This window comes from Temnothorax americanus, unplaced genomic scaffold, assembly GCF_048541705.1.
Source record: "Temnothorax americanus isolate GAGA-0224 unplaced genomic scaffold, ASM4854170v1 Scaffold8, whole genome shotgun sequence".
NCBI classification, from domain to species: Eukaryota; Metazoa; Arthropoda; class Insecta; order Hymenoptera; family Formicidae; genus Temnothorax; species Temnothorax americanus.
Window position 1 is genome coordinate 6,114,536 of NW_027509802.1, and position 25,791 is coordinate 6,140,326.

At 36.5% G+C, this 25,791-nt stretch overlaps 2 protein-coding genes across 3 annotated transcripts in view; one reads left to right on the forward strand and one right to left on the reverse strand.

Annotated features, from left to right (window-relative positions):
• Grip (Glutamate receptor interacting protein) overlaps positions 1-25,344 on the reverse strand; it is a 41,494-nt gene extending 16,150 nt beyond the window's left edge. Inside the window, exons 1-2 of one of the 2 annotated variants that reach the window (XM_077423708.1) lie at positions 25,209-25,344; positions 22,957-23,765 (exon numbers count right to left, since the gene is read on the reverse strand). In XM_077423708.1, the coding sequence (XP_077279834.1) occupies positions 22,957-23,491 (535 nt within the window). In that variant the 5' untranslated portion in view covers positions 23,492-23,765; positions 25,209-25,344. The remainder of the gene's footprint in view (positions 1-22,956; positions 23,766-25,208) is intronic. The other variant, XM_077423709.1, reaches the window with a different exon arrangement.
• LOC143907159 (uncharacterized) lies at positions 5,892-8,292 on the forward strand. The gene has a single exon (XM_077423729.1). It carries the CDS (start codon positions 7,024-7,026, stop codon positions 8,041-8,043), a length of 1,020 nt encoding a protein of 339 aa, XP_077279855.1. The 5' UTR covers positions 5,892-7,023; the 3' UTR covers positions 8,044-8,292.
• Positions 25,345-25,791: the final 447 nt, after the last annotated feature.

A 25,791-nucleotide genomic window follows, 5' to 3' on the forward strand; every position in this document is an offset into this window, starting at 1 on the left:
ATATGTAAATGAGCTGTTGCCAAAAAGCACTTTTAATTTGATGCAACAGGTGAAGCGCATTGCGAAGGACAAGTCATACAAGTATGTCTGGGTTAGGGACGGCCAGATACATGTTAGGCGTACAGATGGTGAGCCGGTGATTAATATTAACTCGAACACTGATCTTGCTAAGCTCGTCTGACTTGTCCAACCTGCGTGCCCCTTGTCTTCCATAGGTCGGCATAATTTAATGCGCAATTTTACGTCGTTTCGAATAGCTCAGTTTAATGCGAATTCTCTTCGGGGACATATAGACTTCATCAGGCTGCATTTCAGCATAGTCTTCACCACATCATTTCTGTTTCCGAAACGTGGCTCAATGCGAGTGTATCAGATGAGCTGGTGGCTCTAGATGATTATTTTTTAATACGTCATGACAGAGTGGGACGAATGGGCGGAGGGGTGGCGTGCTATATACATAAATTGCTCAAAGTCAAAATCTTAGCTACCTCCAGTAATCTTTGTGATAATGCGCCTGAATATCTTCTTATTGAATTACGTTTGCCAAATGATGAATCTGTACTATTTGCGTCCATTTATAGAAGACCTAGAGGTCTCCTCCTGCATGACTTCGTTGAGTCACTAAATAGATACTCGCATCTGTATAAAAATATAATTATTGGAGGGGACTTAAACTGCGATCTATCATCGACCAATTTTGAGGCGAATTACCTGCGTGAGCTTGTATCTAGCTTATCGCTACACATAGTCAGATCCGAACCGACTCATCATACAGCGACCTCAGACTCATGGTTAGACGTTTTGGTCGTAGATGAGCTTGATAAGGTTTCATCATTTACCAAGTCTCAGAGTCCCTTCATTGCCGGCCACGATCTCTTAGAGTTGTCTATGTCACTTAGCTAATCCTAATTCTGACCGCTTTATTTCTCGGCGAAACTACAAACGTATCGATTGTTCTCGGTTCGTTGAACATCTTGAATCTATTGCTGGCGACGTGCGGGCCGAGATTGATGCATTGTCTGACATCGCTGATGTTGACGGATTCTGCAGGGTGCTGTCTCGGAATTTGTTGGCGGCACTAGACACATTCGCTCCCACACGTGTGTTTGTTATCAATAAGCCCCCGGTTCAATGGCTTACGGCGGATTTGGTTGCTCGATTACACACTCGCAATCAGCTATATAAACGCGCTAAACGCTCTAAATGTCTTTTAAGCTATGCTACTTACAGACTTTTCCGTAATCAGCTAAATTCTGACATCAAGCGGGCTAAGAGTGAATTTCATTACAATTCTCTTGCTAAGATTACGAATTCAGCAAAACTGTGGAGAGAACTGGCTCGACTTGGACTTGTCAAGTCGTCTCTTACTTCTCCTCTACACTTTTTCACACCGGATCAGCTCAACCTATACTATGCTTCGGTTTCCAATGCTCATTCTCCATGCTTATATTCTGACTTCATCGCTGCTATTGCTTCAGTTAATCGTCCATCTTATCCAAAGTTCGTTTTCTCCTCTATCTCACCTCGATCTGTTTCTAAGCTTATTACTGCTGAATCTATTCACTCTTATGCCTCTGGTTCCGATGGCATTCCGCTTTATGTTCTGCGTATTTCATGGCCCGTTATCTCGACATGCATCACTTCTTTGTTTAATCGATCGCTAGATGCATCTCTGTTTCCGTCTGAGTGGAAGAGAGCATATATTCGCCCACTCTAAAATTCGTACACCGCTATCCCCGTCGGATACAAGACCAATAGCGAATTTGCCGGAACTGTCTAAACTATTAGAGAGGATAGTTGCTTCACAGATTGTTGACTATCTAAATAAACATGACATCTTAAATCCAAGACAGTCTGCATATCGCCCGGGGTATAACACGCAGTCAGCACTTCTACGTATCTGTAATGATATAAAACAGGGGATTGATGAAGGGCTTATCACTATTATGATACTTTTTGATTTTAGCAAAGCATTCGACACCGTTCCCCATTTACTATTGCTTATCAAACTTAAAAAGATCGGTTTCTCAGATGCCGTTCTAAACTGGATTTTCTCTTATCTAACTGGCCGTTCTCAGGCGGTCATAGACGACGCTGGCAATCTTTCCGACTGGATACTCACTTCTTCTGGTGTCCCTCAGGGTTCGGTGCTTGGTCCTCTGCTGTTTTCTTTGTATATTAACGATATATATAAAATTTTACGTTATGTGTTTCATATGATTTTCGCTGATGATATTCAGATTTATCGTTTGTGTTCACCTGCTAATATTCTTCAGGCTCTAGAATTAATCACTAAGGATGCTAATGCTATTTTTGATTATGCTAATATGTACGGACTTAAGCTAAATCCTGCCAAATCTAAGGTCATCATATTTGGCAGTCAAGCATATGTGAATGACATTGATCTTGGCAATATACCACCTATCGTTGTAAACAATACGCCTTTACCATTTGTGAGTGAGGTACGGAATTTGGGTGTCATTTTCATGTCCAACTTATCCTGGACGAAGCATATCTCGTTGGTTTCGCAGAAGGTCCATCATGCACTATACAATTTGAAATATAACAAAAACTCTCTTTCCACCAATCTCAGGATTAAGCTCGTTACAACCTTGATTTTGCCGCATATTGATTACTGTTGCCTCGTATACCATGGTTTGACCAAAGAATTAAATACCAAGTTACAGAGACTTGTCAATTGTTGTATTCGGTTTATCTATGACCTTAAGTGTGATGAACATATCACCCCATATAGACGTAGGTTGAAATGGCTTTCTGTTGAAAACAGACGATACTACTTTCTTGGATGCCAGATTTATCGTATCCTGCATATGAGCTCACCATCTTACCTGCGTGAACTTTTTACCTCCCCTGATCCTACTCTAAGGAAGTCTGACCGGCTCGCTTCATCATCTACTCTAATTTTTCACATTCCTGCTCATAGAACCGTCACCTACAGAAATTCTTTTCAGCTTTCTTCCATTTACTTCTGGCATTCTCTTCCTAACTCAGTTACATCAGCTTCGTCTCTCACATCATTTAAGAGCTTACTTCGCATGTTTTTGCTTTCAACTGAATCGGAGTGACGTGTCTTTGTTCCTTCCTTCTTTGGTTTTTGCGTACTTCCTATTTTTGTATTTCTTTGGTATTCTTTTTCTTCTAGTATTCTTGTTTACGTTGCGTTATTCTGTTAGATTTAAGTTGCGCTAGTTTTTAGTTGCGTTAGTAGTAAGTTAGTTTTAGTATAATGTACATATTTTTATTTTAAGTTGCGCGCTTACTTAATTTGCGCTGTTATTTTTTATTATGTCTCACTTATCATGCTTTGTGAACTCACATGTGCTAGAGAGAGCATGTATAATTTTGTTATTTGTATTATTCTGTATTTGCCCTTTAGCCTATGCTTGGGCATAAATAAATCATATCATCATCATCATCATCATCTCTCTCTCTCTCTCTCTCTCTCTCTCTCTCTCTCTCTCTGCGGCAACGACTCCAGTCGGAGCGTGCATGTCAATGAGCTACTCCCCAAAAATATTCACGATCTGTTGCAACAAACAAAGAAAATCGCCAGAGAGCGGTCTTATAGGTATGTCTGGGTAAGGGCGGGTCGCATTCTTGTCAGGCAATCTGATGGCAAGCCTGCTATTTTTATTGACTCGGTTGCAGATCTTAGCAAACTTGTTTGACATGCGGGCTCCGACCCTTCAACTTCTGCCGTTCGCGATGGCGGGTGTTCTCAGTTTGCCTGTTTTCGAGTTGCTCAATTTAATGCCAACTCTCTGCGCGGTCACATGGATTATATCAGAATGTTTTTTGCCACTCGCTTCTTCCATATTATATCCATTTCTGAAACGTGGATGAATGAGAGCATTTCCGACGTCACTGTGGCGTTAAGCGATTACTTCCTAATTCGTAATGATAGAGTGGGACGTATGGGCGGTGGGGTTGCGTATGTGCATAAATCTCTTCGTGTCAAAATTCTGGCCACCTCCAGCAATATCTGTTTTAACTCGCCTGAATATATTCTGTTTGAAGCACGTGTACCCGATGGTGAATCCGTTCTTTTTGCGACTATTTATAGAAGACCTAAAGGTCTTTTCTTGCACGATTTTGTTGAGTCCTTAAACCAATTCTCTCACCTTTATAAGAATATTATTGTTGGTGGTGACTTGAATTGTAATCTTATGTCTGCGAGTTTTGAGGCGAGTTACCTGCGTGATCTCATGTCTGGTCTGGCTTTGCATATTATTGATTCTGGGCCTACCTATCACACGGCGACTTCTGATTCTTGGCTTGATGTGTTCGTGATTGATGATGTCGAAAAAATTAAGTCCTTCTCTAAATCTCAGTGTCCTTTCATTGCCGGTCATGATCTTCTTGTGCTGTCTGTGTCTCTTGATTCCAAACTCTGCCTATCATCTACTATTTCTCGACGGAATTATAGGGGCATTGATGGTTCTAAGTTTTGTGATTACCTTCGTTCCATTGCTGACTCTGTGCGTGCCAAATTGGACTCGTTACCCTGTCATGCCGGCGTGGACAGTTTGTGCGAAGTGCTGTCAGTCAGCTTATTGGGTGCACTTGACGTCTTTGCCCCTATTCGTGTCCTTGAAATTAAGAAGCCTCCTGTAAAGTGGCTTACCTCGGAACTGATGGCAAAGTTACGTATTCGTGATCAGTTGTATAAGCGTGCCAAACGTGCTAATAGCCTCCTAGGTTATGTCACTTACAGACTTTTCCGTAACAAGCTCAATGCTGACATCAGGCGAGCTAAGAGCGAATATTACTTTAATTCCTTTATGTGCGTCAATAATCCTGCTAAACTCTGGAAAGAGCTTGCTCGGCTTGGACTCGCCAAATCCACTTTTGCTTCTCCTTTGCAATTCTTCTCGCCTGACAAGTTAAACACATACTATGTATCTGTTACGAACGCTCAGCCGATCTGTACTTACTCTAACTTTATTTCAGCCATTGCTTCAATCAGTGGTCCCTCTGATCGCCCTGAATTCGTCTTCTCTACCATCTCGTCGAATTCAGTATCCAAGGTTTTATCCGAAAAATCTCTTCACTCGTTTGCATCGGGTGTAGACGGAATTCCCTTGTTCATTCTACGTCTTGCATTGCCTTTCATCCTGCCTTTAATAACATCCATGATGAATCGATCTCTGGACACTTCTGTGTTTCCGTCTGAATGGAAAAAAGCCTACATTCGTCCACTCTCAAAAATTCGAACACCTCTATCACCGTCTGACACGAGACCGATTGCAAACCTGTCTGAACTTTCTAAATTATGTGAGAAGATTGTAGCTTCTCAAATTCTTGATTACTTACATGATCATGACATCTTAAATCCCAGACAATCTGCATATCGTGTGGGCTATAACACACAGTCAGCACTGCTACGTGTGAGTAATGATATTAAACAGGGCATTGATGATGGATTAATCACCATCAGGATACTCTTCGACTTTAGTAAAGCGTTTGATACAGTTCCCCATTTGCTGTTGCTCATCAAGCTTAAAGAACTTGGATTCTCAGATGCTGTCCTCAAATGGATTTTTTCGTACTTAACAGGTCGTTCTCAAGCGGTTATTGATGACACTGGTAATCTTTCGGAATGGCTGTTTACCTCATCAGGAGTCCCACAGGGCTCTGTACTTGGTCCTCTCTTGTTTTTACTTTTCATCAATGATATATATAAAATATTACGTTATGTGATGCATATGATCTTTGCTGATGACATTCAAATTTATTATTCATGCTTATCTTCCAACATCTTACGTGCATTGGAATTAATTTCGTTGGATGCTAATGCTATTTTTGACTATGCTACGTCTAACGGTCTCATGCTTAACCCTGTAAAATCCAAGGTTATTATATTTGGCAGTCAAGCGCACATAAGTAGTATTGATATCAGTCGTCTTCCACCCATTGTTGTAAACAGCACGCCTTTGCCATTCGTTTGTGAGGTAAGAAATTTAGGTGTTATTTTTACATCTAATCTATCATGGACGAGACACATCTCGCTTATCTCACAGAAAGTTCATCATGCGTTGAACAAATTGAAGTTCAACAAGAACTCTCTTTCCAAACAGCTTAGAATCAAACTTGTTACAACATTAATTTTACCTCACATTGATTACTGCTGTCTCGTATATCATGGCCTGACCAAAGAATTAAACATCAAATTGCAAAGACTAGTTAACTGTTGTATTCGATATATTTTCGATATTAGGCGTGATGACCATATCACACCGTATAGACGACAACTGGGATGGCTTTCTGTTGAGAATAGACGGCATTATTTTCTCGGTTGCCAGATGTATCGTATTCTACACATGCGTTCGCCCACCTATTTGTCTGAGCTTTTCACCTTTCCTGATCCATCACTCAAGCGATCTAATCGTCTTGCTGAATTATCTGTTCAAACTTTCCATATTCCTGCTCACAGAACAGTGGCTTACAGAAATTCATTCCATCTTTCCGCTGTTTATTTTTGGCACTCACTTCCTAATACAGTCACATCGGCAGCATCTATAGCATCTTTTAAAAGTCTTCTTCGCGAGTTTTTGCTTTTGTCAGAGTCTGAGTGATCGGTCTCCTCCCTTTCTATTGTGTTCAAGCGGTACTATTTTGTTAGTTTTAAGTTTCGTTAGAATTAGTATAATATGTTAATCTTACGTTATATTTTGTTGAGAGCTTATAATTATGTTTATAACTACATTTATACACTTTTGCCCTTTAGCCATTGCTCGGGCATAATAAATCTATCAATCAATCAATCAATCAATCTCTCTCTCTCTCTCTCTCTCTATAAAAACGGAGGTGATAGCATGCAAGTCCTGTACTAAGCTTTTTTACCATCCAGGTTGTGTATCTAAGCACAAAATTTATGATAGAAACCGCGATTTGGTGTCGTGTCCTGGCCCATTCGAGAAGTTAATTATTAGTGATCGTGATAAAGTAGCTGATATAAATAAAGCAGTGGCAGCAGCAGGAAGAGCAACGGCACGTGCAAAAATGAGTCCAGCGCCAAGCAGCGGGAATAAAGTAGCAGCCGCAAGTGGAACAGAGGATATTGATAGAAAAATAGATTGGCTTGTAAAAACAGTGAAAGAATTAAAAGATGAGGCAGCATGTAAAAAGGAGATCAAGTCAATGATGAAAGAAATAGTCCGTGAGGAGATGGGAGGCATTAAACAGGCATTAATAGAAGAATTGAGAAAAATGTTGACGCAAGAGGCATATGGACCGACAAGTGGAGCGACAAGAAAATATAGCGATGTGATTAAAGAAAGGAAGGAAGAAAATATCTTGATTATAAAACCAAAAGTACAACAAGAGAGTGAAATTACGAAGAAAACAATTAAAGATAAAATTGATATAACCAAGATGGAAATAGGAATTACCAAATTAAGAAAGGGAAGTAAAGGGACAGTGATCTTAGGATGTGAGACGGAAAAAGAGAAGGATAAGTTAAAGACGATGGTACAAGCGGCAATGGGCGAGGAGGTCAAGGTCTCTGAGCCACAGAAGGGGAAACCAAAGATTAAAATAATTAATGTTGGTGGAGAAGAAATGAAAATGGAGGATGATAAACTGATAGATACAATAAAGAAGCAAAATAGAATTGGCAAAGAATCCTGTATGCACCTAGTGAAGAAAATATTAAGAGGAAAAAATAAGGATACTGAGCAAGGATCCGTAATAATTGAAGTGGATGAAAGCACTCATAATTCACTAATAAACAGAGGAAAAATAAATTTAGGATGGCGAAAGTGTCCTATATTTAATTATATTAGTGTTAGAAGATGTTTTAATTGCTGGGGCTATTACCATATTGCCAAAAATTGCACGAGACAGGAAACATGCTATAAATGTGCAAGAAATCATAAGGCGAATGAATGTACGACGGCGAAGAAGAGGTGTGTAAACTGTACCTATAAGAATCAGACGTACAACTTGAAGATAAATGTTGAACACGAGGCGCTGAATTCGGAATGTCCGACATTTAAGAAAGTATTGGAGGAAGAGAAATAAAGAGCCGGCTGGGAAGATGCAAAATAGCAATTACAGGGAGAAGCGGAATTACTCTGGTATACAAATGCGCAGAGCTTCTTGGCGCATAAGGATGAAATTCAACATCAGATTATGAAGAGGGTGAATCCTGCGATTCTAGCGTTATCCGAGACTAGATTGACTGTAGAAATTGAGGATAGTGAGGTCAATGTACCGGGGTATAGTATAGTTAGATGTGATGCTGAAAATAGAAACACAGAAGGAGTACTGTTATATATATATATATATATATATATATATATATATGTTAGGGATGATATTAAATTTAAAAAAGTTGATAAGAAAAATATAGTGTCAAATTGTTGGTGCGTGGTGGTAGAAATAAGAGAGAATTTGTATAAAGGTATGATAGCAGTAGTGTATCATTCGCCGAGTGCGTCAAATGGCGATTTTGTGAGATTTTTGGAAGATACGGTTGAAGATCTAATAATAAAGTATGACTGTATAGTGATAGGGGACTTTAATATAGATATAATGGTAGATTCATTTTACACAAAGAAATTATTAACGGTAATGCAAAACCTAGGGATGAGGCAATACGTTGATTGTCCAACGAGAGTTACAAAAGATAGTCGAACAATGGATAGATTTAATTTTTTCGAATAAAGAAATAAAGGTACAAGTGAATGAGAAACCGAAAATAACGGACTATGCATGGCTAAAAGTAGAATCTAATATGAATAAAAAGAGAAATAAATATAAAGAATTTAGAGGCAGGGACTATAGTAAATTTAATGTAGATGAATTTCTTAGAATAATGGAAGAAAGAACTGAGCAAGGTCAAGGGCTAGATATAAGTATAAGGGCGGAGATATTTTTTAATAGTATAGTAAGTGTAATGGATACTGTAGCACCTAAGAAAAAGTTTAAGATTCCGAAAATATGGGAAGGGAAAATGTGATATTCAGATGAAATTAGAATGGCAGCAGATAGAAGGAATGAGGCTCACAGTAGGGCAATAAACTCAGGTAAAGAACAGGACTGGGGATTTTTCAAGAATGAAAGAAATGCAGTAGTTAAACTTATTAGGGAAAAAAAGAAAGAATATTATGAGAATATGATAGATAATAATAGGAGTGATCCTACAAAAATGTGGAAAACTTTGAAAGAATTAATTAAAGGTGAGCAAAGGGGTTCAGAGAACATCGATAATGTAGATGTTGAAATATTAGAAAACATAGAAGAATGCAATATAGCTGATAAATTTAATATATATTATGTAAAAAGTATTAGCAACATTGTGCAATCTATTAGTAATAAGGGGATAGAAGACACAGGTAGGAGACCTATTTATGTAATCGAAAATAAGGGAGTTATGGAAAATTTTGAGCCAATTAGTGCAAGTGATCTGGAACAAATTGTTAGGGAACTACCACGAAAGAACGGAACAGAGGAAGGGATAAATAGTGATATAAATCGATTAAAGGGAAAGAGGCAGTAAGAGCCGGCGCGGTAAATAGGGCGCAAGTTATATATATTTCTTATCTTCAATACATAAAAAATTCGCGAACGTTTCGACCATTTTTTGTGGTCATCTTCAGCGCAATAAATTAGACGTGTAAATTAGAAACTCTATTGTAACGCGGTCATTGGGCTATTGTATACTCGCACGTTGCACGTTCCTTTTTCCATGCGGTCATTCCGGTGTGTGTGCGCTACTCCATAGGCAAGCAACCTTGAGTCTCTCCCAAGTTAGAAGTCCAGGAGGACCATGCTGATGCATTTGGTACTTCATTATATGTTACACGATACCTGCGTACATACGGAGCGACACACTGATTTACGGTTCACATCGATATAAAATTGAAGTTACTTACAATGAAATCGTGAACGGTATAGCGCACAAAACGGTAGACAACAGACGCGTTATCTTGACATTGCTTCGAGAGATAATACTTGATCGTAGAACGGTACAGCGCAGCGCACAGATAACGGACGCAAGCTGTCTCGACAATGTTTCAAGAGGTAATGACCGATCTAATATGTTTCGCTTGTCTCGAGGTTAAAAGATCGATGTATAAGAATTCGGTGAAAAACAAATAACGGTAATGCCAGTTGAGAGATCGATGTATAAGAATATTCGTTGCAAAACAAATAACGGTAATGCCAGTCAAAGACCTTGTAACACGGTAATCTATGTATAATACAGATTCACAATAATATAATAAATAAAGCGTGAAACGCGGAGCTCTCAAATTTTTGGAAGCCCTTCGATTACATCGAGATAGTTCTCGGGTAAATCCTCGGTGTCCGTCTGCATATTCAGACCATTCCTCTGTCTTTTAATACATATCATTTCAGATATTAACCGTTTACTGATATATGGTTTGCTGTCCAAAATTTCCACCGCATTCCACTCGATATCATGACCAAACTCTAATCTATGCTCTGTGATTACTGAGCGACTGGTTGTGTTTCTTCTTATGTGGGCCTGATGTTCTTTAATTCTGGTTTGTAGTTGCCTACCAGTCTGACCCACGTAAGAAGCATCACAGTCCCCACAGTTAATTTTATATACTACTAGCCGGAGAGCTGGCAACAGAAAAAGCAACATGCCTCGGTCCATGAAATATCTTACCTGGAAAAGGTTCGATTGCTGCCAGAAAAGCGAAAGCCCGACCGTCAGAAGGCGGACTGGAAGCTAAGTGGGTGGGCGAGCGATCAAACGTGTAAATTTTTCAACAAAAAAAACTGTCGATCGGCACGGCTGAAAATTTGCATAGGTATCGAGGAGTATGAGAAAAAGCAGGAAAAAAATTGTCAGAAGAGTAAGTAGAAGCTAAACGGTTGTCAGAAGCTGTTAAAGTTGCGAAAAATCTCGGAAAATTTACATATTAAGAAGCACTTCTGACAATTTGCATTTGTATTGTTTATGTATAGAATAAACTAAGTGCAAAGTGTCATAAGGCAAAGTGGAAGCGATCATGAGAAAATTGGGTGCAAAGTGCGAGAGCGTCTTTCGGCGCGCGGCGCAGCGCCTAGTGGACCGATCGCTTTTCTCTTGATTTTCACACCGTACATATTTCATAGCACTTCTGACAATTTATCTCAATATTCATAAAAGACTAAAAGAACTATTATTAAAATGTCAGAAGTCAATTGAGAAGAATTAATCAATTTAATTTTGCTTCCTCATAGAGGAAGCTTTGTGATGGTAAAAAAATTTTTTTTTTTGAGATTTTAAAGGAAATAGGTTTAGAATGTTCCAAAATGTCGAGAAATCGTATTAGTAGAAAATGTCTGGAAGTATGTATGTGTGTGTGTGTGTGTGTGTGTGTGTGTGTGTGTGTGTGTGTGTGTGTGTGTGTGTGTGTGTGTGTGTGTGTGTGTGTGTGTGTGTGTGTGTGTGTGTGTGTGTGTGTGTGTGTGTGTGTGTGTGTGTGTGTGTGTGTGTGTGTGTGTGTGTGTGTGTGTGTGCGTGCGTGCGTGCGTGCGTATGGATTTTTGTACACGTATCTACTTCTACAATTTTTTAGATACCGGGTTGAAGTTTTGTACACCAAATAGAGTATCATAGAAAGTATGTCCTCATCCTCTAATTTTCTTAAAATCCGTCGACCGGTATGGATTTTAAGAAGATTTTCATTTTTCAGAAAAGCGTATTTTACGCTGTAGCTTTCTCAATATTTCTGATATATCGATCTATTTTTAATTCTATTATATTTTTCAGTTTTTTTCTACCACTATATTTCATATACAATTCTTTAAAATTTGGTTAAAAAGTTCTTGAGTTATAGAAATTTCAGTAAACTTGACTGTTTTTTTAACAGAAATCGGTAACCCTTTTATTATTAACAATTTTTATTAATTTTATTATATTCTTCAGTTTTTTCTACCCTTATTTCGTATATTATTCTTTAAAATTTGGTTAATCAATCAATAATTCTTTAAAATTTCTGTTAAAAAAAACAGTCGTTTACTGATATTTCTATAACTCAAGAACTGATTAACCAAATTTTAAAGAATTGTATATGAAATATAGGGACAGAAAAAACTAAAAAATATAATAGAATTAAAAATAGATCGATATATCAAATATTGAGAAAGCTACAGCGTAAAATACGCTTTTCTGAAAAAAAAAAATTTTCTTAAAATCCATACTGGTTCTTTAAAATTTGGTTAATCAGTTCTTGAGTTATAGAAATTTCAGTAAACGACTGTTTTTTTAACAGAAATTTTAAAGAATTATTGATTGATTAACCAAATTTTAAAGAATAATATACGAAATAGGGGTAGAAAAAAGACTGAAGAATATAATAAAATTAATAAAAATTGTTAATAATAAAAGGGTTACCGATTTCTGTTAAAAAACAGTCAAGTTTACTGAAATTTCTATAACTCAAGAACTAATTAACCAAATTTTAAAGAATTGTATATGAAATATAGGGGTAGAAAAAAACTGAAAAATATAATAGAATTAAAAATAGATCGATATATCTGAATTATTGAGAAAGCTACAGCGTAAAATACGCTTTTCTGAAAAATGAAAATCTTCTTAAAATCCATACCGGTCGACGGATTTTAAGAAAATTAGAGGATGAGGACATACTCTCTATGATACTCTATTTGGTGTACAAAACTTCAACCCGGTATCTAAAAAATTGTAGAAGTAGATACGTGTACAAAAATCCATACGGACACACACACACACACACACACACACACACACACACACACACACACACACACACACACACACACACACACACACACACACACACACACACACACACACACACACACACACACACACACACACACACACACACACACACACACACACACACACACACCACACACACACACACACACACACACACACACACACACACACACACACACACACACACACACATACATACTTCCAGACATTTTCTACTAATACGATTTCTCGACATTTTGTAATATTCTAAACCTATTTCCTTTAAAATCTCAAAAAAAAAAATTTTTTACCATCACAAAGCTTCCTCTATGAGGAAGCAAAATTAAATTGATTAATTCTTCTCAATTGACTTCTGACATTTTAATAATAGTTCCTTTAGTCTTTTATGAATATTGAGATAAATTGTCAGAAGTGCTATGAAATATGTACGGTGTGAAAATCAAGAGAAAAGCGATCGGTCCACTGGGCGCTGCGCCGCGCGCCGACAGACGCTCTCGCACTTTGCACCCGATTTTCTCATGATCGCTTCCACTTTGCCTTCTGACACTTTGCACTTAGTTTATTCTATACGTAAACAATACAAATGCAAATTGTCAGAAGTGCTTCTTAATATGTAAGTTTTCCGAAATTTTTTGCAACTTTAACAGCTTCTGACAACCCTTTAGCTTCTACTTACTCTTCTGACAATTTTTTTCCTGCTTTTTCTCATACTCCTCGATACCTATGCAAATTTTCAGCCGTGCCGATCGACAGTTTTTTTTATTGGAAAATTTACACGTTTGATCGCCCGCCCACCCACTTAGCTTCCAGTCCGCCTTCTGACGGTCGGGCTTTCGCTTTGCCGGCAGCAATCGAACCTTTTCCAAATAAAATATTTCATGGACCGAGGCATGTTGCTTTTTCTGTTGCCAGCTCTTAGACTATACGTTGCTATGTGCAAATTTCGGAAGGGCGTCTTTATGTGTTTTAATGCAATTCTGCATTTTATTCAAGCTATAATATGATAGCCTCAACTTATGACTTTTTAAGATGTTTCTATATTGGTCATTAATATGCGGAATATACGGTATCGTGAAAAAGGACGCCGCCTTTTCAGGTTGTACCTCAGGAGATCTATCTGTCCCAAAACGCACTCTGTTAATGAGAGACTTAATGCGCTCGTGGAAAATTCTAAAAATGAAATCCAGCGGGTAGCAGTTGTTAAGTAAAATTTGTACAGCTAATTCTAAATTCTTTGAATGGAACGATGAGTGAGACAACAAAAAAACTCTATCAATTAAGCTTGTGATTGTACCTCTAATAAGTTTTATCGAGGAATGGAAGTTGATAATTGAGGAGAAAAAAATGGTGAGGGTGTTATTCCTGGATCTTAGGAGAGCGTTTGAGACAATAGATAGGGTAAGATTAGTGGAAAAATTATATCAGTATGGAATAAGAGGAGTGGTGTTGGAATGGATAATATCGTATTTAAGTAATAGAAAACGACAAGTTAGATTCAATGATATATGTTCTAAAATAATTGAGACAGTATATGGCGTGCCACAGGGATCAGTATTAAGACCTTTATTGTTTATTTTATATATAAATGATATAGTTAAAGTCTGTCCGGAGGGAAGCATATTTAGATTATTTGCAGATGACACGACCGCAAGTGTAACAGGAGAAAGTTGTGAGGAATTAGAAATAAAACTAAATATGGTGCTCGGTATACTTGAAGAATGGATGAATGTGAATATGTTAAAAATGAATGCAGATAAGACCAAATATATGATAGTTAGAAGTATAAGGAGAGAAATAAAAACAGACATAATAGTAAAAAGTTTGGATGGAACTATAATTGAGCGTGTCAAGATAGCGAAACATCTGGGTGTAATGATCGATAGTAAACTCCGTTGGGAGAATCACTGTGATTATATGTTAAAGAAAATAGGGAAAAAAGTGAGTTTTCTGAATAGAATAGGAAATGATATATCGGCGTACACTCGATGTACTGTGTATAAGTCTATCATAGCGCCTCACTTTGAATATTGCGCAACGATGTTAATAGGCATGGGTGAGACGCAACTGAATCGACTGCAAGTGGCACAAAACCGTGCCATGAGAGTCATACTGCAATGCTCGCGATATACAAAAGTAGAATTGATGCTGCAAACCCTTAAGTTTATGAATGTAAGACAAAGGCTAATGTACGATGCATGTATTTTTATTTTTAAGATAGTAAGAGGCATAATGCCAAAACATTTAAGTAATAGGATAGAAATAGTAGGAGATGTGAGTGGACGGCAAACGAGGCAGACTGAGAATATTAGAATTCAATATCGCAGGACAAGAAGCGCACAGAAAAGTATATTTTATGAAGGTTTGAACATGTATAACGCCCTGCCGATAAAAATTAAGCAATGTAAAAGAATTGAACCTTTCAAACGTAGGTTAAGAGAATATATTGTACCTCATGTAGAAGAATTAATTTAATGATATTTTATGTAAAAAAAATAGCCGAGAAGGCTAATAAAGCTCAATCAATCAATCAATCCCTCCCTCTTCCGGAGAAAGCCAAGGAAGGAAAGAGAAAGCAGTCTAAAGAGATAGGGGAGAAGCAATCGCCAGCGACCCCCTTTATCTCGTCTCCCTCTCACTCTCCTCTCCCTCTCTCTTCCTCTCCATCTCTTTTCACTCTCCCCTCTCTTTCCCTCTCCCCCTCTCTCTCTCTCTCTCTCTCTCTTTCTCTCTCTCTGCTAATTCTGTATATTATTATACTATGTGATAGATTATATAAATTGATATCTCGAAAACTATGCATCGTAGTTTATAACGTTCGTTTCTGATTTTCTGAAGTTTCGCCAATGATGTTTATGTTATGACTTTGACGGGTATGACTTTATGGTTGTTTACATTACTTGAGAGCTGTTTTGGTTTGTTTTGCGTGGAAAATGTATGCGCGGAGCAGCAAGTTAAAAATGTTAAAAAAGTTGCAAACTTTGGAGTCGCAATAAATCCTTTTGGTATATGTGTTTTTTATCTAAAAGGGACCTATTCACAAAGTTTCACCTAAATCTGAGCATGGACGTTTTCGGAAGTTTCGCTGAGGCATATATATAAATGTATGGTATAGTAGAAAAACCATTATAAAAAAAAGTCGATTCGACATTGAAACGAAGTTGAAACAACAGTTGAAAGTTCGTTGATATTTGACACGACTTCGATGTCGAATCAAACAAAATTTCAACTTATTTCGACATCAGATTATCGACATTGATTCGACGTCGGGTCAACTATATATTTCTCACTAGGCAGTGAATACACATATACTAATAAAAAGGAAAATTTTGTTTATGTTAGTAAATGGAGTCACAGAGTTATATGCTAACTAATATTTAATATAACCATTTAGACGATATTAAGATTTAAAGTTCAAAGTATAAATCTTAATATCGTCTAAATAGTTATATTTATGATAAAAATATAAGAGACCTTTTTTGTAGATCGTTAAATTTTCTACAAAAATATTGTTACGCCCGTGCTGGACACTGAGTAGAGAAGTCGGGGAAAGCTGTGAAGCGCGCTCCTTGACAACGAGAGTTTGTTGATGGATTTATTGATTTTCTGTCTGGCGGATTTTTAGAATCCGCACGCGTTCTGTTTTACGAGCTTGGAATAAACGCATTTCTTAAGTTCTTTTGAGTTCTCTTTCCTTTTGCGAGTTTCGCAAAATACGTGCGCGAGTGTGGAGTGCGCGATAGTGTTACGGCGGCGAGCTTACTCGACGAGCGTAACAATATGTATTGATTATTTCATAATTTTTTATAGTCGATATGATACAAAATTCATAAGAAACAAAAACAAGTTTTATAAAATTTATCAAACTTTAACTTTGAATATCTTTTGAACGGTTAAATTTATGAAAAAATGATAAAAGATCTTTTTTGTAGAGCGGTAAATTTACTACAAAAAATGTACGTGGCGCAATGCTGTATTACTGTTTGTTAGATAGTTATAAAATTTTTTCTATCTTACTAAATAAAAAATAAAAAATCGCGATAAGCGCGACCTGTTAATATTAATATTAAAAGCTAAAATTTTAACAGGTATCTTATTTTACCTTTCTGCAAGTATATATGCTATTCGTAAAATGAAAAAAAAAGTTGCTCCAAAATGACACCCTAATGGCCATATATGTATAATTATATAATCTTATATATATGTATATATATATATATATATATATATATATATATAGCCATATAATATTGTTTAAGATTATATTTTCCATTTCTTATATGATCATATATAATCATATATCTACTAATATAAACTAATATAAACTAATATGAATAAATAAAAGGTTTTTTTTCCCGCGATGAGATATATCCCAGGTATGCCAAAATTACAATTAGCTGTGAATTTACAATGACTGCAGAAGCAAGTACTTGTGGAATTTACTCTTAAAATCGCTAATGGATGAGGAATTGCGGATGTCTGAAGAAATGTAATTCCACAGTTCGTCGGCTAAGGAGCAAAAGGAACGCTTGAAAAATTCCGTGCGGTATATAGAGAAAGACTAAGACCGGTATTCATATTACGTTATTATTTCAAGACTGTCTTAAATAATGTCTTAAGATGCTAATACGGCTCTGTGATTGGTTCATGACGTCTTAAGATTGTATACTTAAGACGGTCTTAAATATAAGAACCGATTATGAATACCGGCCTAAGAGTGCCACACGGAGACCTAGTATCGTACGAGGCTAAAACACTTTTAAACAATATTTGCTTCCTCATAGAAAAAGCTTTGTTTTCGTGAAAAAAAATTTTTTTAAAGTATTTTTGGCAAAGTGTTTAGAATGTTCTAAAATGTCGAAAAATTACTTTTGTACAAAATGTGCGTGTGTATGTATGTATGTATGTATGTATGTATGTATGTAGGAGAGACCGGGGCTAAGCCGACAACGGGGCGAACTTGACACTAGGCTTTTTGCCAATTTAAATCTATCGTAGAAACTTGCCTTTGCTACTGTAAATGCGTCTTTATGTGCCAGTATTATCAACAAAATTTGGTAACATTCTGATTGTAATTTTTCTGATCTCTCGAAAATGTCGCACTCTTTCATCGAGCTTTACTCTTGCGAATCTACCGGTAAGTGATTTTGATGGGAAATTCGATGCTTTATACGAATCCGATAATAATTTTTGCATATTTGCAAAATTTTTATATTTTTGGAGTAACAAAAGTAAAAAACGACGTTCGGGGCTAAGTCGACACGACGCCACCGGGGCAAAGACGACACTAACCTAAAGCGACATTATCGATAAAGTGACATTATCGATAAGTCGACACGACGCCACCTGGGGCAAAGTCGACACTAACCTATTTCGGTAAACTGTAAATAAGTGCTTTTAGCTTGCAAAATGGTTCGTACATACATACAAGAGAAAAAGACCAGTAATTGATAAAAAAAAAAAACATGAAAAAAGCTGTACTTGCTGTGAAAAAAGAAGGAATGAAGATTAAACATGCTGCAGAAATATTCGGGGTGTCAAGACCGACGCTGCACGGCTGGCTCAAAAATACTACTGAGGATGAACTAGAGAAGAATATAGCGACCGTACACGTTCGTGGACACACTACGGTATGTAACAACTGAACAACCATCGACGAGCACCGGAAGTGCATCGAAACCGGTTTTGCGAAAATCAAAGGCAAAAAAGGTCACTGTTTCGTCCGATTCCGATGACGATTTAAGGAACATCTGTTGCGTGTGTTCGGAAAACATTTCATTAGCTTCTAATAACAAACAATGCATCTTATATGCAACCGTATGGCTCATGACGAATGTGTGCGCACATCGCTGATCGCGAGTTTACGTGTATAAATTGTTTTTCAGACAGTTCAGAAAAAGATAATTAAAAGTTTAATCTTTTTTTTCTCATTATTTTAAATAATTGTTTACTTTATTTTGACTTTTTGTTTCTAATACACAATGTCTTTTCATTTTATAAACAATGTATTTTTATTTTTAAACAATAAAAAAATAAGTTCCAGATCAAATTGTGTCGATCAAACAAAGTGTTGAGTTTGCCCCGGCGGGGTGTCGAGTTCGCCCCGTCATTTTTCAATTCGAAAATTTGTTTTCGCGTCACTTTTCCTTTCCTGGCGGCAAAACAAAGCGACGTCGTACAGCAAGACTTCCTGAATCAATTTCGTACTTGAAGAAACACTCTTTAAATATATATCATTGAATTTGCCTAAAAATTTTAATCAAATATTAAGAATTGCCTTTGAAAAAATAGTGTTGGCTTAGCCCCGGTCTCCCCTGTGTATGCTTTTGTTGTCCGTATATGCTCTAACTTCCGTAATTTTTGAGATATCGGGATGTTTTTCTTTTAATCGATAGAGTATCATTTAAGGAAGGTTGGTATTGAATTTGGCGATGATCGGTAAAGTTCTTTTTTAAAAAAATTTTGAATTTTTTTAGAAATGTCCGTGGTTGCTCTAACTTTCGCAAATTTGGAGATATCGATTTATTTCTAATTTTATTATATTTTTCAGTCTTTTCTACCCTTATTTCATATATAATTTTTTAAGATTTGATTAATTAGATCCAGCTTTATACGCGATCAAAGGTCCATAATTTTGCTCGCATATAAAGCTAAGTCTAATCAACCGAATTTAAAAGAATTATATATGAAATAGGGGTAGAAAAGACCAAAGTAAAAATTGTTTTTTGAGTTTTCAATGCCAATGTGTTGCTTATGTTCGAAAACGTCGAAAAATCGTAGAGTATCATTAAAGGTAGGTTGGTGTTGAATTATTTTTTTTTGTTTATGATATAACTTCCGTAATTTTTTAGATATTGGGATGATTTTGTTTTTAATCGATAGAGTATCATTTAAGGAAGGTTGGTATTGAATTTGGCGATGATCGGTATAAAGGAGTTCTTTTTTAAAAAAATTTTGAATTTTTTTAGAAATGTCCGTGGTTGCTCTAACTTCCGCAAATTTGGAGATATCGATCTATTTCTAATTTTATTATATTTTTTAATTTTTCTACCCTTATTTTTCATATATAATACTTTAAGATTAGGTTGAATTCTACCGATTCCTGCTTAAAAATAGAGTGTATAAGATGTACATGTAATTGAATTTTTTGACGATCGGTGAAGGAATTACCGATTTTTGCTTAAAAAGTGTATAAGATGTACATGTAATTTTATATATATTTTGTTCGTGGGAAATAGGTCAATCAATATCAATATCAATCGAACATAAATGTATCGAAACGTTGAAGTCGTTATAGCGCGATGCTAATTATTCAAGCCTGGCCTGTTGTTTAAAAACATACAAACAGCAATATTTTAAAGAATTATAATTTAATTAAGAGTTTGAAGCAATTAAATTTTCAGAAAAATATTTTTTTTTTATAAAATCATAATTAAAATTTACAAAATCCATTCACCGATCATTGCCAAATTCAACACCAATCTATCTTTAATGATACTCTATAAAAAAAAGTGTGCAAATAGAAACTTGCACATTGCTTCCTCATAGTTGAAATCGGTAAAGGGATTCATTTTGCTTTCTCATAAAGGAAGCTTTATTATTTTCATAAACTTCGTATATGGACCTTTGATTGCATATAAAGCTAGGTCTAATCAATTAAAAGACCACGCACTAATTATATGAAAAAAGTGGCCGCCGTTAAAATCGACCAAAACTATGGAAAAGTGTAGTTTGTGTGATGCCGATCAAAAGTTCAAATAGGCACAATCCTCAAAATATGCTATTTTTTAAGTTACGAGCCCATAAGGTAATATTGGTGGTATTAAACGTACACATAGGTATTATACATAGTATATACCCACTCTTACTTAGCGTTACCCAAGATTATTGTTGATTGTTGATTATTATTGTTTTTCTATTGTCTCAAACTCCTTGATTTGTCCTATTACTAGCATCAATGATGTTATGCAATAATGCATTGCTTGGATATTTTACATTTGGTTGATGACGCGCATATCCGAAAAACAATATGAGATAAAAAGAAAAAAAATATAAAATATAAAAAACAAAAAATATAAAAAAAATAAAAAACAAAAAAAACAAGAACAAAAAAGGAGATCAGTCACTCACCACCTCCACGCTGGTTGATCTTGGGTAACGCTAAATAAGAGTGGGTATACTATGTATGTATAATGTACGTTTAATACCACCAAAATTATCTTATGGGCTCGTAGCTTAAAAAGTAGCATATTTTGAGGGTTGTGCCCATTTGAACTTTTGATCGGCATCACACAAACTACACTTTTCCATAGTTTTGGTCGATTTTAACGGCGGCCACTTTTTTTATATAATTAGTGCGTAGTCCTTTTAAAGAATTATATATGAAATAATGGTAGAAAAAAAAACTGAAGAATATAATAGAATTAGAAAAATTGCTAATAATAAAGGGGTTACCGATTTCTATTTAAAAAAATCTACATGATTATATACTCTAATTTCCACAAATTTTGAGATATCGAGCTTAATTTTTTTTTATGGATAGAGTATTATTAAAGATAGGTTGGTGTTGAATTTGCCAACGATCGGTGAAGAAGTTACCTATTTTTCCCTAAAAAGTGTATACAAGTTACACATGTATAATCTTATATATAAAGTATCAATAAAGGAAGGTTGTTTTAAATTTGACGAAGATTGGTGAAAGGGTTACCGATTTTTGCTTAAAAAATGTATAGGGTAGACCGAGGCGAATCGGATTACTAATTAGCACGATAAAACAGTTCGTTTGAAATAAAACACTAACGAAAACTGTCTTAAAACTTATATTGATCCGATTCGTCTCGGTCTACCCTAAGTTATTTGATAGATAGAGTATCATTAAAGAAAAATTGTTATTGAATTTGGCGAGGATCGGTGAAGGGATTATCGATTTCTGTTTAAAAAATGTATAAGATGTATATGTAATTTTATATAGAGTATCATTAAAGGAAGGTTGTTTTGAATTTTGCGAGGATCGGTGAAAGGGTTACCGATTTCTGCTTAAAAAATGTGTAAGTTATTTGATGGATAGAATATCATTTAAGGAAGGTATTGAATTTGGCGAGGATCGGTGCAGGAGTTATCGATTTTTGCTTAAAAAGTTACATGTATAAGTTATACATGTAATTTTATATAGAGTATCAATTATCATTAAAAGAAGGTTGGTATTGAATTTGGCGATAATCGGTAAAAAGGTTCTTTCTTTATAAAATTTTGGATTTTTTGAGAAATGTTCGTGGTTGCTCTAACTTCCGCAAATTGTGAGACATCAGGTTATTTCTAATTTTATTATATTTTTTAGTGCTAGACTAGAGTCAAACTCAACAGGGTCTTCTTTCCCCGCTAATTTTTCCAAGCCCGTTCCCTTGGCAGTGGTTTCGCTTAGATAGTAGATAGGGACAGTGGGAATCTCGTTAATCTATTCATGCGCGTCACTAATTAGATGACGAAGCATTTGGCTACCTTAGCTGTTATTAAGCTATTAAGATTTAGTTGATTAGATCCAGCTTTATACGTGAATAAAGGTCCATATGCGAAGTTCATATGGACCATGTAGCCTAAACTCCCAAAATCCACATCGATTTGACATTACGTTGATTGTAAAAACCCCACTTGTGCTAAAGCTGACCCTTTATCAATTCATATATAAAAAAGTTAAATTTAAAATTAAAAAAGTGCGCACATTAGAAACTTGCACATTGCTTTCTTATTATTATAGATCGCTACCATTGCTCCTATTTTATTTCGCTCATAAAGCTTCCTCTATGAAAAACCCAAACTAATAAATACTAATAATTATGTATCAAATAAAATACAAGCCTCCTCATAAGAGGAGCTTTGTGAGCGAAATAAAATAAAAGCAATTATGGTAGCGATCTGTAATGATGAGGAAGCAATGTGCAAGTTTTTAATTTGCACACTTTTTATTTAACATTAATAAAAGTATACAAAAAATTTGAAATATATTTTCAATTGCATTAACATAACAAAATTTAAAAAAACAAATGCCCTGATAGAATTCTATACAGTTAAATTTGACGTTGTGTACCATCGGCGTAATATACTTATGAATAACATTTTATTAAATTAATATTTATTATTTATAGCCTTTTTTAAGTAATAAGTAAATGAAAGCTCTTTTAGGAAATTACTTTTTAAAATAGAAGAAAAAAATATACCTGAGAGGCCACGTTCCAATTGAACGAGCAACGGACCCGAAGTAGCCGCCCGTGCCTCCTCCATGTTCGCGACGTCATACTCGATGGTAAGAGACGCGATTGGAGTGTCTGAGCTCCTTCTAAGCGCGCGTTGCGCCTCCGCCAAGGTGAGTCCCCGCAACTCGGTGTCGTCCACCGCCAGCAACCGGTCACCGGGCCTGACTCTACCTTCTTTGGCGGCCGGACCGTCCGCTTTCACCCCCGTCACCACTAAAGCCCTCGACATCCCTCCACGGAGGGTTACACCGAGGCTACCGTCTTCGCGCTCCACTCGTACCTGCGCGACCTTCGACGAGACGCCGGAAAGCGACGATAACGCGCCGATAATATTCGTCTCTTGGTCATCCGGCAGTAAAAAGCTGTGAGGATGGTACTGGGTCTGCGTGAGCGTCTCCTCCGTTCTCGTTGAGTCTGAACTCGCGGATGTGGCGACGCTTCCGGGCCTAGCTCGGCTCTTGTGCGAGCGCATCGTTGCCAGCCTCAATGAACTGAACATCCTCGTCAATCTCTATTTCGAAATTCCGATGTGATTTGATATATTATATATTGTTCAAATATATTAATTCAACAACGCGATTATCATTATTTTTCTCCAAAAAGAAGACAGTCTCTCACTAATAATTCCACTTGCAATCCACTCCCCCTTTTTTTGTTTATAATTTTACACATGCAGGCCAGTCCAGTTTACGACAAGTGATAAATCACGAATCACAGTCAATGCAAATTTCGCGAGAACTCTTCTTTTCTCATAGCGCCATCCTGCATCCTTACTAAATTACATTAACAGAATACGAATATTATTTTATATGTTACACTATATATATGTATTATTAAACGAATACTAACGCTGTTCTCTCTACAATTAAATTGAAGTTAATTGTAGATAAAAGTAGTAAAAAAGATATTTAATATACAATACGTGCTTTTTTATCCTCTACAATTCAATAATAAATTCATCGAAGCTGACATATTTATAGAAGCAAAACATACATGTTCATATAAATATGTGTGTATGTATGCATATGAGTATACATGTGTTTTCTTATTCTCATAAATCTGTCGGGTTTGGAAAATTTATTAGATATTGAAATAAGGAAGCGTAACATGCGCGCGCGCGCGCGTGGTGCGTCGAATCTCCGCGGCACCGGCTTCCAATTAGGAAAAACAAACTTCTAGCAAGAGAAGAAGAGCGGCACGAATAGTCCAGTCAAATTAGACAAAAAAAAGGTTTTTGCTCGGAAGTGAAGCGGTATCAATGAAACCTTTTTAGGGTTGTTGGGGAGATGTAGAAGAGCTTATTTCTGAGTTGTCGGGTTAATCGGACCGATGGGTTTTTAAGGGGGGGAGGGGGAATGAAAAATTTTGTTTTTTCGCAATAACTCGGCGAATTTTGACCGTACATGATTTACTAACCTCTCATTTTGTAGCTCTTTTAAAGCCCTACAATTCATTTCTTGAAGACCCTAACTTAAAATCAATATTTGTCGAGTTCTAGCCGGTGAAAGTGGGAAAAAATGTATTTTGTCGCGGTTTTTTGCGTTTATCTCGTTTCCATTAATAGATAGAAATGTGCCGCCACTGACAAAGTTGTAGGGCTTAAAGAGACCTACAAAACGAGGGGTCAGTCGTTTAGATTCGTTAAAAATTGAGCCCAAGGAAGCCTCTGGAAGTCGCGCTTTTAACGCGTGGCCGATCGTCGCCGGCGGCGGCGCGCCAATGATCGGCCAATTCATACCGTTTAATTTTATTAATAGCTTTTTTATTATCTTTTTCATGTCTTTTATTTTACAATAAATGTATCATTTTATGATATTAAATAGAATTTAAACGCAAAAAACCGCGACAAAATACATTTTTGCCCACTTTCACCGGCTCGAACTCGACAAATATTGATTTTAAGTTAGGGTCTTCAGGAAATGAATTGTAGGGCTTTAAAAGAGCTGCAAAATGAGGGGTTAGTAAATCATGTACGGTCAAAATTTGCCGAGTTATTGCGAAAAAACAAAATTTTTCATTCCCCCTCCCCCTCTTAAAAACCCATCGGTCCGATTAACCCGACAACTCAGAAATAAGCTCTTCTACCTCTCCCCAACAACCCTAAAAAGGTTTTATTGATACCGCTTCACTTCTGAGCTCAAATGTCTAATTTGACTGGACTAGAATGTAAGATATTAAATCCCAATGGCATAATCAAGAATAATTTTTTTGCTCACGTATCAAACCGATCACGGCCTTGGTTTCTTTGTTCTAATATACGATGCAGCGCGTGAAACCGTCGCCACTGTTCGCCGCGGCCGAAACCCCGTAGAACTGAACGCAGAACTGTAACGAGTCGCGATACGGCTCTCAAAAATAACTCCTCCTATATAGGGCCGCATCTCTGTGCAGACGAGCGCGTTCTATTTATATGATCAACATCCACGTTTTACACTTTACGCGCAGAAATCGTGCGGCCCTGTGGAGATCGGATGCCCCCGCAGTCGCCGTAACGTCGAATGAGAGACCAGGCTTCTCATTAAACACTTTACAGCTCACTTGTTCTTATAGATTTCGAACACGTCTAGTTTAACACGATTGCTATAACAGATTAAATACATTCAAAAGAGTCTCTCTCTCTCTCTCTCTCTCTCTCTCTCTCTCTCTCTCTCTCTCTCTCTCTCTCTCTCTCTCTCTCTCTCTTTCTCAGTATAATTTTTTTATATTTTTGTGTCTTATATAGAATGAATCGAGAAACGAACAGATCGGATCGTAATAATCGATATTTCTTTCTACTTTTAAATTTTGAATGTTCAAATT

Bases quoted from the DNA above. Each gene is read 5' to 3' on its own strand.
- LOC143907159 (XM_077423729.1), top strand. From the start codon at position 7,024: ATGAGTCCAGCGCCAAGCAGCGGGAATAAAGTAGCAGCCGCAAGTGGA.